Source organism: Acinonyx jubatus, chromosome B3, assembly GCF_027475565.1.
Source record: "Acinonyx jubatus isolate Ajub_Pintada_27869175 chromosome B3, VMU_Ajub_asm_v1.0, whole genome shotgun sequence".
NCBI lineage: Eukaryota > Metazoa > Chordata > Mammalia > Carnivora > Felidae > Acinonyx > Acinonyx jubatus.
Window position 1 is genome coordinate 136080028 of NC_069386.1, and position 14586 is coordinate 136094613.

Below are 14586 nucleotides of genomic sequence, written 5' to 3' on the forward strand. Positions count from 1 at the left end.
CCAGGCTTCACCCCTCCCACAGCAACTAGGCTGAATCTGACACGAGATACTAGTTTTTCCCGGTTTTGACCTTTATAAAACTCAGGATTTCTCAGTCTGCACACTCTTGGGATTGGGACCGGAGGATTCTGTGTTGTCACGGGCTGTCCTGTGTGCTATAGGACGTGTGGCAGGATCCCCGGCCTCCGCCCCCTAGGTGCCGATAGCACGTCCTTCCCCTCAGTTGTGACCATCAAAAATGTCTCCGGACATCGCCAAAAGTCCCCGGGGGGGGGGGGGGGGTGCAGAATTACTCCCAGTTTGAGGACCACTGAAGTGAAGGCAATCCCCTGATAGGTGCTTGTTTGCGTGAGCTTTTTGGGTCATCGTTGCGTTTGTGAGGTTTCTCCATGCCGTGGCGCATAATTGTGGCTCACGATTCTCCTAGTGTAGAATTCCACTGTGTGAATACGCAGCAATTTACGTATCTATTCTAGTGTTGATGGGCAGCTGGGCTGTTTCCAAACTGAGGCTATTCCAAATTACGCTCTACAGACGTGTGTACAAGTGTCGTGGTGAACACGCATTTGCACATCTGTTGGGTGTGCGTGCTCTGTTTTGTGAGGTGGTTTGCTTCTTCCCCACCCAGTGGCCACGTGGCCTTCATGCCTGCATCATAAAGGGACAAGCCCCTGCCCCCTTGAACCTTCCCCTGGACCCGGCGGCATAAACCCCAGTGTCCTGCTGAATCACTCTGCATGAGTCGTTAATGCTCCCCTCATTGCCCACTGGGGACCCCTGGCCTTTGGCCAGCTGGCCCAAGTCCTGTCGCCTGATGGGGCCTGGGGGGTGCCTGTTGCCCCAGCCCTGGCGGATGGCACCACTCCATCTGTGGGAGTGAGAGCCCCAGACATCCAGTGGGAGACCAGCCCCAGGGGGCAAGGGATGGACAGTGGCCCCCACTCTGAAGACTTTCACATGACTGTCCTTTTCTTGGATCAGAAATGTTCTTCTTACCCATGTTATCAGCCCTTGGATCAGAATTTCCTTCCTTCCTTCCTCCCTCCCTCCCTCCCTGCCTTCCTGCCTTCCTTCCTGCCTTCCTGCCTCCCTCCCTCCCTCCCTACATTCCCTCCCTCTCTTCCTCCCTCCCTCCCTCCTTCGTCCTTCCCTTCTTTCCCTCCCTCCCTCCCTTCCTTCCTCTTTACCTTCCTCTCTCCCTTCCCCCCTTTCCTTCCATCCTTCCTTTCTTTCTTCCTTCCTGTTAAAATGTATGAGGGAACTCTGTATGAAAAGCCTGGACGCTGCATGGGGTGCCGAGAAAGAAACTCTCCAAGGCACTTAGGAACCCAAGGCAGCATGCAGTGTGTGTGTGTGTGTGTGTGTGTGCGCCGTATCTTATGGATGCTGTGTGTGGTGCTCTGGCATCGGGGAGATGGTAGGAGAGGCACAGGTAAAATGCTCTGAGAACCAGAAGAAGTTGAAACCTCGAGGGAAGGCTCCAGGAATAGTAGCTGGCCCTGGAAAGTCAGGGAGAGTTTTGGTAAGTGTAGGTCTAGGACCAGGTTCTGGGTGAGGGAAGGGTGTGAGTGGCCACAAGGAGACAGAACGGTCACGGTACTTAGTACGTCCTCGGGTCCTAAGCCCTCAGCCAGCCTGTGGAGATGTCACAGTGACTTCTGCAGTGGGCCAGGCACCTCAGTTTCCCTATCTGCCTTTGCCACACGCGCAGGAAGATCCGGGGGCTGTGACAAGAGCTCGGGCTTCAGAGGCCAACCTCGGTTGGGGCCCAGCCTCACCGGCCTGGCTCTGCATGTAGGTCTCAGCTCCAGCCTGTGCATCGGGACCTCTGGTGTCACCCGGGGCACGGAGAGGACTGCAAGGCTCAGACTGTTATATTTTATGTGTACATTTAAGTCTATGATCCACTTTGAGGTGATTTTTATATAAGGTATGAGGATGGGGATTTTTGGTAATTTTTTTCATTAAAAGATTTTAAACATTTATTTATTTTTGAGAGACAGAAAGAGACAGCACATGGGCAGGGAAGGGGGAGAGAGAGAGGGAGACACAGAATCCCAAGCAGGCTCCAAGCTCTGAGCTCTCAGCTCAGAGCCCGACGTGGGGCTCGAACCCACAAACCGTGAGATCATGACCCGAGCCGACGTCAGACGCTTAACCAACGGAGCCACCCAGGCGCGCCGGCTAATTTTTATATAAGAGATCATGTTCTAGGGACATTTTATATTTTTATTTTTTGCCTATTGGTATCTAAGTGTTCTAGTATCATTTGTTGAAAAGACTACCCTTTCTTCATTGAATTTCTCTGTGATTTTTTAAAAACTGAATGAATCATATTTACGTGAATCTATCTCTGGACCCTGTGTTCTATTTTCTTGATCTATGTATCTTTATTTTTTTTTTTTTTTTTTTTTTGCCAGTGCTACTCTTTCTTGAGAACTGTAGCTTTTATAGTAAGTCTTGAAATAAAGTACTACTGTGAATTCATCAACTCTGTTCTTTTTTGGCTATATTTGGTCCTTTGCCTTGGAATACATATGTCGGCATCAGCTTGTCTGTATCTACAAACACGCCTTCTAGAATTCTGATGGGTATTGCATTGTATCTCTATATCAGTTGGGGGAGAATTCATTCACATCTTAACAATATTGAATCTTCCAGTTCATGACCATACTATTCTCTCTGTTTATTTAGCTATGCTTTGATTTATTTCATCAGTATTTTGCTGTTTTAGCATTCAGATCATGTTCATGTTTTGTTAGATTTATCTGTAGTGCTTTAATTTTTTGGTGCTCTTTAATGGAACTTTTTAAAAAAACTCTAATTGTTCGTTGCTTGACTATAGACATACAATTGATTTTTTTAATACTTAAATTTTTTAATGTTTATTTTTTTTTAATGTTTATTTGTTTTTGAGACAGAGAGAAACATAGCATGAACGGGGGCAGGGCCAGAGAGAGGGAGACACAGAATCTGAAGCAGGCTCCAGGCTCCGAGCCCGACCCAAGGCTTGAACTCACGGACTGCGAGATCATGACCTGAGCCAAAGTCGGCCGCTCAACCGACTGAGCCACCCAGGCGCCCCTAATGTTTACTTATTTTTGAGACAGACAGAGATAGAGCATGAGCAGGGGAGGGGCAGAGACAGAGGGAGACACAGAATCCGAAGCAGGCTCCAGGCTCCGAGCTGTCAGCACAGAGCCCGGTGCGGGGCTTGAACCCACAAATCTCAAGATCATGCTCTCAACCGACGTCAGATGCATAACCCACTGAGCCACCCAGATGCACCGATTTTTTAAAATATTTTAAGTATGATGTTAGCTCTGAGTTGTTTTTTGTTCTTGCTGGTGGTAGTGTTGGTTTTTTGCTTTTGTAGATGGTCTTTGTCAGATTTAGAGAGTTCCTTTCTATTTCTAGTTCGCTAAGAATTTTTACCATGAATGGGTGTTTCATTTTGTCAGACGACTTTTCTGCAGCTATTGGTATGATTATGTGTTGTTTTGTTTTGTTTTTACTTCCGTCAGGGTAATGAATTACATTAACTGATTTTCGAAATGTCGATCCAGACAACAAAAAACACATCCGCTTTTTATGTGTTCCTGGAATCGGGTTGCTAATGCCTGTTGTCTGCTTTTTGTCTATGCTCCATTGGGATATTGCCCTTCAATTTTCTTTTCTTGTCATATCTTTGATGTTGGTAGCAGGGTGGGGCCGGCGTCATTAACCTGATTTGGGAAGTGTTCCATAAAAAGAGTTCGAAAGGGCCTTTCCCTCTTCTGTTTTTTGGAAGCGGTTATGTAGGATTGGTATGATTCTTCCTTACACGTTTGGTAGAATGTGTCAGTCCGTAGGACCACATGGAGGTTTCTTTTTTCAGAAGGTTCTTGCCCCACCTTCCGCAGGCGGTGGTCCCAGCATCGGCCTGACCTGAAAGCCGCTGCCCATGCTGCTGGGCTCGGGGCTGCAGAGCCGCCTCTCAGGGGCGCATCTGGACTTGGACAGAGCGTTCCGTCTCAATTCCATTGTCAAAGCCTTCTTTACACTTCTGTGGGTCCCTCACGTGCGTGCACAACACGGAGCGAGCCCAGAATGTGTGCAGGTTCCTACACAGAATTAGGGGATCCCTTCCCCACCCTCTTCCCCTGGGGTTCTCGTTGGCTCCCTGAGGCCTTCTTTCCTAACCCTCCAAGTGAGGGTCACTGTTTCTGTCAACTTTATTGCCCTGTGTGTCACACAGCTCTGCATTTCCGGCACAGAGCCCGACGCGGGGCTTGAACTCACGGACCATGAGATCATGACCTCAACCCACTGGGCCACCCAGGCGCCCCTGTCTGTATTCCTTTTAAGGAAGCGCTCCAAGGCCAGAGGTCACAGGCGTCCCTAGTGGCTGTCTAACACCTGCAGGCTCAGAGTAGGCCTTCGGTGTTTGTCGGATGGGCAGCGAATGGATGGATGGCACCCCCAGTGTACCCAGCCGTGGGACCTGGACCACAGAGACATTCCTGAAGTTAGGAGTGAGAGAAATTACCTTTATAACGTTTGCAGGCTGGCCAGAGGCATCCCTGGAATTTTCCAGTGAACTAGGTCACCCAGAGAGCCCGGGCTGCAGATGGCGGGCTCTGGGGAGACGAAACTGAGGGCGTGGCCCCTTACACAAACTCAGAAATGGCAGCTGTCCGCGTGGCCACACACAGAGTTGCCCAGATTTAGCAAATAAAAATGCAAGAGGCCCAGTTCAACCTGAACGTCGGATAAATTCCTCAGTACGATATTTTGCTGTATGTCCCATGCGATGTTTTTCATGCTACAAACTGGTTTTGTTGCTGTTCGTCTGAAATTCAGATTTAACTGGGTGAGGGTCTGTCTAAGGGCCTGTCTGCCAGCCCTCGACACACGGCTGTCACGTGAGGACCATTGACACCTGACCCTGGCTTTCTCCGTGTCTGGTGCGGGCTCCTGAGCTCTGGGCTTGGCCTTGGCGAACACTCACCCGAGCCTCTCCCCGGTAAGCGAGGCTCAGAGAGGGCAACAGGGCCCCAGCGGGACCAGCACCGAGGTGTCCCGGCCGTGAGCAGCACCAGAGTGCCACCACTCCCTGGGGACGGGGACAATACGAACGTTTTTACCCCCTCTTACTCCTGTATGAATTTAACTTTGAAATCCACAGCCCGGGAGCATCAGATCCTACTTGTGTCTGGGCAGGGATGCCCCAGGGGCCCCGAGGATGGCCTTTTAAGAGAGAAAGGTCGGATGGAACCAGCATGTGGCCCACAAGCCCGCTGCACGGAGCCTCCCGCATCAAACGCTCTTTGTCTCTCTTGTCCCCTCCTCTGAAGCCCGGGCATTATTCAGGAAGCGTCTGCCAGGACCACCTCTGGTTACCAGGCTTTGAAGATTTCCTTTTGAAAGCATTTTCTGTTCCTTCCTTCTGGAGAGGCCCAGCTTGGGGGAGATTTATCTAACCTCCCTCTTCTCAGCAGGAACAGATGGGGACCTGGGGGCCAACCCCCTCCTCGGAGCAGCTCTGCTATGCGGCCACCGTCCGCAACAGCCACACCCTCTTGGAACCCCTCCACACCATGCCAGGCTCCCACGTGCCACATAGTGACTCCAACGCTGAGGGATGGGGACCCTGGAGGCTCAGAGAGCCTCAGACCCTGGCCTCAGAGAGCCACTGGGTCCGCGGTGGTGATCATAACCACCTCGTCTGTGGCCTACTCCAGTGTCCAAAGCATTGCTCTTAACGTTAGAAGTTTAAAAATACCAAAAAGGGGGGCGCCTGAGTGGCTCAGTCAGTTGAGCATCCGACTCTTGGTTTCAGCTCAGGTCATGATCTCACAGTGCGTGAGTCTGAGCCCCTAGTCTGCGCTGACAGCCTGCTTGGGATTCTCTCTCTCCCTCTCTCTCTCTGCCCCTCCCCTGCTCACACACGCTCTTTCCCTTTCTCTCTCTCTCTCTCAAAATAAATAAAATAAACCTTAAAAAATAAATAAAAATACCAAAAAGTAACAGACACCCATATGCTCAGTGACCAGAAGAAGCTATTTAATATTTCAGTACGTTTGCTCATCTTTTCTTGTGATAAAGTATGACAGACAAAACCTATCTCCTTTGCCCCCAACCCTTTTCTCTGAGGCAACAGCCATGGTGAGTCTGACTCGTATGTTCGCAATTCATGTTCCTACCTTGACTTCGTATGTGTGGATCCATGCATAATACAGAGTATTCTGTAGGCATGTTTTTAATTTCAAGGAGGGTATCTGAGTTTCTCTTGTGACCTGTCTTTCCCCCCGCAGAAAGCATATGGCACCTGTTCGCAGCCCCCTTTAACGGGGCAGTGTTTGGTGTTTTCCCTGTGTTTTGGTGAGAATCTAAAGCCTCGGACAGGTTAAGAAATGGGCCTGGAACACCCAACCAGGAGATGTTGGCTCTAGGCTGACTCTCAGCCTGCCCTCAGAATTCTTGGCTGATGGTTCTGGAATTCGTTCGTTCACCAAATATTTTTTGAGCACCTGCTCTGTTCCAGGCACTGGGGATACTGTGGGAAATAGGGAGGGTCCCTGCCTTCCTGGAAGTTACAATCAAGAAGCACAGCCTTTATTGAGAACACAGACCTTGAACATGGACCTGTCTTGGTGTCCCCTTCTCCACGAGCCAACAGATTTTTTTTTTTTCTGACCCGGACGTGACCATCTCCTCTGACGGGGAGACGAGCCCCCTGCTCCTCCAGCCCCTGCCCTCCCTGCCCTGTGTCATCCTGATTGGGATTGTGACTCAGCAACATGATGCACAGGTTCTGTTCTGCCTCCGTGGGCCTCTCTCTTCCGCAGGGTTTGAACTGAGGAGCCCTAACACCCACGTCGAATTGCAACAGGTGAAATATCTAATAATGATCATTTCGAAGCCTCACCCAAGGGTTCCATTCCCAGGGGGCCAGGGACTATGCCTGCCCACTGGTGTGAGAAGGGCCCTGTTGCCCCCGGGGGTGTGGGGGCAGATTCTCCAGGGGACCTTCCAGATGCTTCTCCGACCACCTGCTTCTGGGGTGACTCCAGCCACCACCCCTCACTCTGACCATGAGTCCTCCCGGATGTCTCTTCCCAACTTCCAAATGATGCAGTAGAGGCTGACTTTTTTGTTTGTTTGTTTGTTTTCTCTTCACGAGATTTTGCCATTGACACTTGTTTTCGTGTCTGTCCCGGCACTTAGAATGGAGAATCTGTTTTACAAAGGAAAACAACATCAGAAGAAGAACCAAACACCCGAGACAGAGGGAGTAAATGACATTGCTGGCCGAACCTGGAACACCTCTCGGCCTAAACATAAGTTGGGGAGCAGGGGGGCTGCCTGCTGCACCTGCAGATTAGCGTCGGATTAATTGATCGCATAAATGCACACGACTGGCGATGCCAGGCTCCCCATCCCCTCCCTTCAGCTTCAGCAGCTGGAGAAGAGATGTGTGTAATGCTCCTGGTTCCGGATTTCTACAAGAACGATAAAAGGACAGGTATGAGGATTTACTGAGTGACTATCGTGCACCACGTTTTATCGTATTTGATTTTATTCCCTCCTTGCAAGAATCCTGCTGCCTCCACTGAAAATAAGGAATTATCTTCATTACTTACAGGCAAGTGGGTTAAGGGACTACCCCCCCCCCCAGCTCTGTTACACGTGATGAAGCAGGATTCACCCCTGAGTCTTTTGAGCCCCGGAACCCGCCCTTGGCCCCACACTCTGAGGTAGCAGCACCCATGGGACACCGGCCGTGCTGAGCTGAGTGTCACGGCAGGTGCAGGGCCGGGACGGGGCTCACCCCGTGGAGAAGGCACTGTCCCGCGACTGGGGTCTCTGGGACCAGGTTTATGATGTACAGCCCGGGGCCGGGGCGGGGTGGGGGGGCGCTTCTGCTGACTTCAGTTCACTAATTCCATTTGGTCGTACTCGTCACCTTGTCTGTGTTAAGAAGGGGGCTGAGGGAGCTTGAGATGAATAGGTCGTATGCCTGCCTTCAAGAAGAGTTCCCTGGTAGTGGGAGCCCGAGCTGCAGTTAGGTGAGCCTCTGGGTACGTCCCCTTGCAGGGCAAAGAGACTCTGCAGGTGCATTTAAGGTCAAGGGCCCTGCGATCAGAGACGATCCTGGCTTATCCAGGGGAGCCCAGTGTGATCACTGGGGTCCTCACACGAGGGAAGCCGGAGGGTCAGAGAGAGTTTGGAAGGACCCCACGCTGCAGGCTTGGGAGACAGAGGAAGGGGCCATGGGCCGACGTGGGAGCTGGGTGCAGCAGGAGCACAGGTGACATGTTGAGCGAGGCCAGTGAGACCCGTGTCCCAGATGTCCGACCTCCAGGCCTCCAAGCTACTGAGCGTGAGGCAACTCGTTAAGGCCGCCGTGGGAAGCTGACACAGGCACAGTAAATGCGTGCAGGGGGCCAGCGTGCAGGAAGGGGTGCAGGGTGGAGGGGCGCTGGGCCGAGAGCCAGCGGACGGCAGCGGCCGCCGGGCCGGGTGGTGGTGGCGGGCAGGGCCGGTCCGCCTGGGGCTGCTCTCTCTTCCCCCCCACAGGAGCTCCCACCACCTTCCCCCTTTTCTCCAGGGATTTGATGAAAATACCCATTGAGCTGGTGCTCCCTGAGAGAGGCGAGGGGGGCACAGGCCTCCCCGGAGGCCGCAGCAGGATGGGAGAGCGGTTGGGGGTGGGGTCTGCCCGGAAACCCAGCAGGGCCCTGGGGGAGGGGGGAGAGGGACGGACAGGTGGCCAGTGGGGACACTGGGATGTGGGTTAACTGTGGGGTAGAGCGGGCCCAGGGGAGGCGCATCGGGAGGCAGAAAGTGCAGCTTCCCGCCCTGGCCGCAGCCTCGCTGTCTAAGAGGCCACCAGCAGAGAGTGTCCGTGGCCTCACCTCAGCCCTGCTTCCACTGTGGGCGGTCAGAGGAAGACACTAGAGAAGGTGGGCCCCCTGGGGTGGCTGGGGCGCCAGCTGCCGCAGGGAGGGCAGCAGGACCCCGCCGCCCTCCATACCTGGCAGATGGCAGGTGGAAGGGGGAGATGCCAGACACGCCATTGTCCTGGCAGTGACATCTGTTTGTCCCAGTTGAGAGAGGCTGTCATTCGTCAGTCCGTGAAAAGGCATTTATTAGGCACCACTGTGTGCCAGGCCCGTGCAAGGCTCCAGAGACTCCGTGATGAGAGTAAGCGGATCTGGTCCGGCTTCCTGGAGCTTCCAGGCCACTGGGTCTTGGGACGGGTGGCCGCGAGGACAGGACGGGGTCTTGGGGGCACGCGGGAAGGAGGGCTCCAGTGGAGAGGACCGGTGGCTGAGCTCTAAAGCAGGAATGGATTTAATGGGAAGGCCCTGGACCCAGGGCTGCCCTGCTTCACCAGCCCCTCAGCCCCCCTTAGGCTGCCTCTGCCTGAGCCGGCTGCAGCCCATCCCCTCTGTCACCTGCTTGGGGGCAAGGGAGGTCACAGCTCTCTTACTGAAACGCTTAGCTGTATTTTTCATAGAATGTATGTCAACTGTGATTTCATTTGCGTTCATCATTATAGTCATTAACATATACTAAATGTGTTAATTTAACTCAGTATGTTAATTTAACATCCTGCTAAACCATAACACATGCACACGTATGTAAATGCAACCGTGAACACGCCCCCATAACCACTGGCCCCCGAGGCTCGGCCCCTGGCCTGTCCCGAGATCCCCAGTCCCCCTCCTGTCACTATATCCCCAGGCTGACGGCTGGAGGGTCCCCACCCCAATAAAGGACAGAGCTGTGTTACGGATGAAACACCGAGCTCCTCTGAGCCCATAGAAGCTTCTGGGATCCGGGTGGGCCAAGCACAGAGCTGCCTGAAGGTGGCCTCCCTGTGGGGATCCTGATGGCTTATTCCAAGCAGATGTTCTGCCTTTCGTCTTCCCTCTCCATCTTCCTCCGGGATCATCCCCCGGCTGGAGTGTGGGCCCATGAAAGCAGGGGCCTCATCTGTCTTGCTCACCACTGTATCCAGAGTCAGGAAGTGGGGCACCTAATTAATACACCCCTCATATGTATTTGTCAGGTGAGTGGCCAAGGGAAATGGCCCCCGATTTGCTCCCCTGTGGCCCGAGTCTTCCTGGGGTCAGTGACCTTTACGTCTCCAAGCCCTAACGTGGAGTCAGACCCCGGAGGCGGGGCAGCTGCGTGCAGGGCAGGAAGCACCGGGCTCCATAGCCAGACTGGCTCTCAGCGCTGACTCCGCCATGAAATAGCGCTGCAGTCTTGACCTCTGCTTACCCACCTGTGAAAGGGGGATATAGGGATACCTCCAACAGGTTAGCTGAGTGATTAAATGAAATGTGTATTGAAGAAAGGCTCCAATGTTCGTTCACTCGGGTGCCATCCAAAACAAACACTATGGACCTAATAGTTGCCTGAGCCAACCCTGGAACCTAAGGCACATCAGCCCTTGGAGTGATCTGGAAGGCCTGGACCTCGGTTTCCTGGGCTGAAGCAGGGAGGGGTCTCTCCGTGGCTGTGTGGAGGGTCGGCACCTCCCCACCCCCAGCCTGGAGCCTTTACTCCGATCTCTGGGGTGCCCACATGCTGGCGTCCTCATGTGCGAGGCTTTGGGAAGAAGAATCGCTCTTCTGGGGAATGTGTCCCTGTGCACCAGAAGCTCTGAAGTATCTGTCCACATTGACTCAGAAGTTCCACAGCTGGGAGGGCACCCCCAAAAATGAAAATGCACGAACAAGCACGTTTGTACCCCCAGATGTACGTACGGGATGTTTCTCAGTGCATTATTCATAATAGGGGGGAAAGGGGTGCCTGGGTGGCTCAGTCAGTTGAGCGTCCGACTTCGGCTCAGGTCATGATCTCGCGGTTCGTGGGTTTGAGCCCCGAGTCGGGCTCTGTGCTGACGGCTCAGAGCCTGGAGCCTGCTTTGGATTCTGTGTCTCCCTCTCTCTGCCCCTCCCCCACTCGCGCTTTGTCCCTCTCGGTCTCAAAAACAAATAAACATAAAACAAATTTTAAAATAGGAAAAAAAAGAAATTCCTAAATCGCCAACCATAGGGGAATGGTTAAATTACGGCTTGTATTTGTGGTAGAATAGGATACAACGGTTAAAATGGTACTTCAATGGACCTTTTATACAGGAGCGTACAACTGCACGTTTAAACACGTTCTCTCTGCCTCTCACACACACGTACACACTCACACAGAAAAAAGATTCAAAAGAAAAATATCGCAGCGTTGACAGGGATTGTCCTAAAGTGGGGAGGCGGACTCTTCATTTTTGTCTTTATCCTCTCGACTGTTTCCGTAATGTTCTGTGCTGAGCATCATGACTTCACAATGAGAAGAGGAAGGAAGATTTACAATCCAGGCTGGTGTGGAGGGCGTGGCCTTTAGAAGGGGTGTGGCCTTTAGAAGGGGTGTGGCCTTTAGATGGGGCGTGGTTTCTGGAGGGCAGGTCTGAGTCCCGCTGATTGCCAGCACGCGTGGTGGGCTGCCCACCCCCCCCCCCGGCCTCCCCCACTGCTGTGCGCCTTGATGCTTCCATCTGCGAAATGGGCATGAGGGTGTCTGCCTCCAGGCATCGCTGTCAATACTAACTTTTATAGGTGAAAATGGGCACTGCCAATGATAGCGAACGCAAGGAGAGCCCCCTGGGCCCTGGCTAACTCTCTCTCTCCCTCTCCGCAGCTGCCCATGATGGGAGGCGCCTTCATGGACTCGCCCAACGAGGACTTCAGCACGGAGTACTCTCTCTTTAACTCCTCCACCAACGTCCATGCGGCCTCCAACGGCCAGGGCCAGCCGGAGGAGCCTCCGCGGTCCTCCAACGACGCGGTCTTACTCTGGATTGCCATCATAGCAACACTGGGGAACATTGTGGTGGTTGGGGTGGTGTATGCCTTCACCTTCTGAGCTTCGGGGTGCCCGCGGGCCCCAGGCCGGCTCAACGCGCACGGCGCTCGCAGCAGGGCGAGGCTTTGCTCAGAGCACCGTCGCCTTTGGCCTCGGGCTGTGCCCACGTTCTGGAGCCGGGAGTTCTGACCAGGGGCACGGCACCAGGGTCAGCCACCGCGCGTCAGGAATTTCCCCAAGCGGCCCCGATCGCCCACGTTCTATGCTGTGGTCCAGCTGATCCAGAAAACATGGGAGTGTGAGTTTCCAGCCCCCCCTGGGGGCCGGACGGGGCAGAGCCTTGGAGGAGCAAATTGGGGAATTCTTGAAACTGCATTCCAGGAACGTGAGACCCAAAGGAACAGCCAGTCAGGTTTGAAATACGGACATGGTCGATCGCTGGCGGGCGGGAAGTAATCACACACGTGTCTTGTTTTTATGCCAACTTTTCACACCTGGTATGTCCAGTGCCAGGAAGAAGCTGCCCTCAGAACTGGAGCGTTCCCGGAACGGCCTTGGTTTCCCACTCGGCCCTTTGGAATATTGGCTGTGGTCGCCTGCGCCATAGAACGTTCCACTTGACTTGGCGAGGGCACCTCTGTCACCAGTCATGTGTCCCCTTTCAAGACCCAGATGCATCAGGAAACCCAAGAACTGGTAGGATTTCCTGGGGCGGAGGGGCGGGGGCCGGTATCTCCTGGACAGACTTTCTCTTATTTAAAACCAGAAGAAGCGCCTTTAAGCTTTAGATCTGCCAAGTAGTCGCGTCTTCAGACACCCGCACGAAGATGCTTTCCTCTCTGAGAAATCACGGAATTTTAGATGGCAGGCTCACACACACCTGATCTTCTGATGGACGTGACCACGCCCGGAGGTCACAGGGCGGATTCCTGGGGGGGGGGGGGGGGGGGTGTCAGAGCAGGAGGGACATTTCCTGACTCGGCTCAGGGCTCAGGGCTCTCTCAGCCCCCCACAAAGCAGTCTCTTAAACACCCGCGGTTTGCTCTCGGCGTGGCTCCCACGTTCTGTTGCAGGGCATGACTGCGCTCTGTCTGGGTCAGTCCCCTTGGGTTCTTCCAGATCAGTGGCTGAGGGGGGCCTGGCAAGCAAGGGAACCCCCAGGCGATGGGACGTGCCGTGGGGATGGGGCAGCGTGGGGAAGGGCTCGCTCTTCTGTCCTTAGGAGAGGCCCCTGCCTGGTTCTCCCTTTCCCAGGCAGCACCCCTGTGCCAACCAGAGTGGGAGAGGCTCCCCTGCGGGCTCCCTCGGGCCAAGCGTGACTGTCTCCCTGTGCCGCACAAAAGAAAATGAATGGCATACGCCCCGTCCTCCGTGGCTGAGAAACTGGAAAGACTGGGTAAGAAGCCGTAGTACCGTTTGGGGACCATCGCAAACCCTGTGGTCTCAGGAGAAATGAGTGTTCCTGATAACAGGCAAAGGGACATCTCAGCTGTCCAGAGGCAGCCCCTCACTCGTCTGGGAGGCTGGCGCTGAGCCGCTGTGATAACGGGATTACGGGCCCGACCTCCAGGCGGCCGCCAACTCTTATGAGCCACATCTGTCACCGCAGCCACGCACGCGTCCGTGAATGCTTCGGCTCAAGTGGAGGCCATGAGCGCGGAGAGCTGGAATGACCTTTGCAGAGAAGGAGAAGGGATGTGGGACCTTCTGCCTGGGCTCGTTCCGGGGTCACGACAGGGTTGTGCTCTCCGCAGGGCCGGGCCGGGCTGGGTGGCGAGCTGTCGTGTGCCCATCACCCCCGCTGCCTCTCCAGCAGACCCCTCGCTGTCTCGGGCCCCCACGTCCGCCCCATGAGCAAGGTCTTTCTTGTAGACCGGTGTCTTCATAAGAACCCAAGGAGGAGGTCCAGAGCCAGAGGTCCAAGGCAATGCTAGGAGGTCACTCCAGCCCAGACGTCCTGATGCCTCACCTTCTGACCCCATGTCCTCGGGGGAGCCTGCAGCCCCGAAAAGAGGCAGGCGACCGCTCCCTGTTCCCCAAACGGCCTGTGGCGAGGGCAGGGGAGAGAGGGTTCTGGGCCCCGTGATGGGGAAGGAAGGGAGCGTGTGGCCCCAGCTCTTAAGAAAGACCTGGTATCCGGGAGAGCCCTGGCAGGCCGGGTGTTTTCTGGATAATTCTGGGCGCAGGGATCTCCCCCCACGAAGGCTTTCTTCCCCTCTGGCGTAAACGCCGGTTAAATTCAACTTTCAAGAATTTCTCTCTGTTCAGCATCAGGGCCACAGACACAAGGCCGCGAGCGTTAGGGTCCATCTTGTCCAAACTTCGCATTCTGTGATGACAGTGATTTGCTCAGGGTCACTCTGTCTCAGTCGCCTGTGGTGTTTTTCTTTGTGCGTGTGTTTTTTTCCACCATCACTTCAACAACGAGGATAGATGTGCATGTGAATGTCCAATGAAAGGTGAAGGACATTTTTCCAGCCAGAGAGTGTGCTGTCCTGTCCCTCCTGCCCTACGTAGCTGGGTTCTGTCTTAGATGTGGGGTAACGGGCAGGAGGCACTGGGTGAGCATTGTGTCCAGGCACCGTGCTAGACTCATGTGCACATGTTCAATTCGTACGGTTACCTTATGGCCTCATGGCTCCAGTACGTAGATATGGAACCAGAAGCTCAGAGGAGTTTGCCCAAGGCCACACAGCATGAAGGTGACAAGCTGGGATTTGAGTCTGGACCATG

The 14586-nt window shown here is 54.1% G+C and overlaps 1 protein-coding gene across 1 annotated transcript in view; it reads left to right on the plus strand.

The window, feature by feature from the left end:
* The window catches only part of CB3H14orf132 (chromosome B3 C14orf132 homolog), a 51461-nt gene extending 38586 nt beyond the window's left edge, over nt 1-12875 (plus strand). Inside the window, exon 2 of the mRNA XM_027066557.2 lies at nt 11689-12875. Coding sequence (XP_026922358.1) covers nt 11689-11913 — 225 coding nt within the window. The 3' untranslated portion in view covers nt 11914-12875. The remainder of the gene's footprint in view (nt 1-11688) is intronic.
* The last annotated feature ends 1711 nt before the right edge of the window (nt 12876-14586 follow it).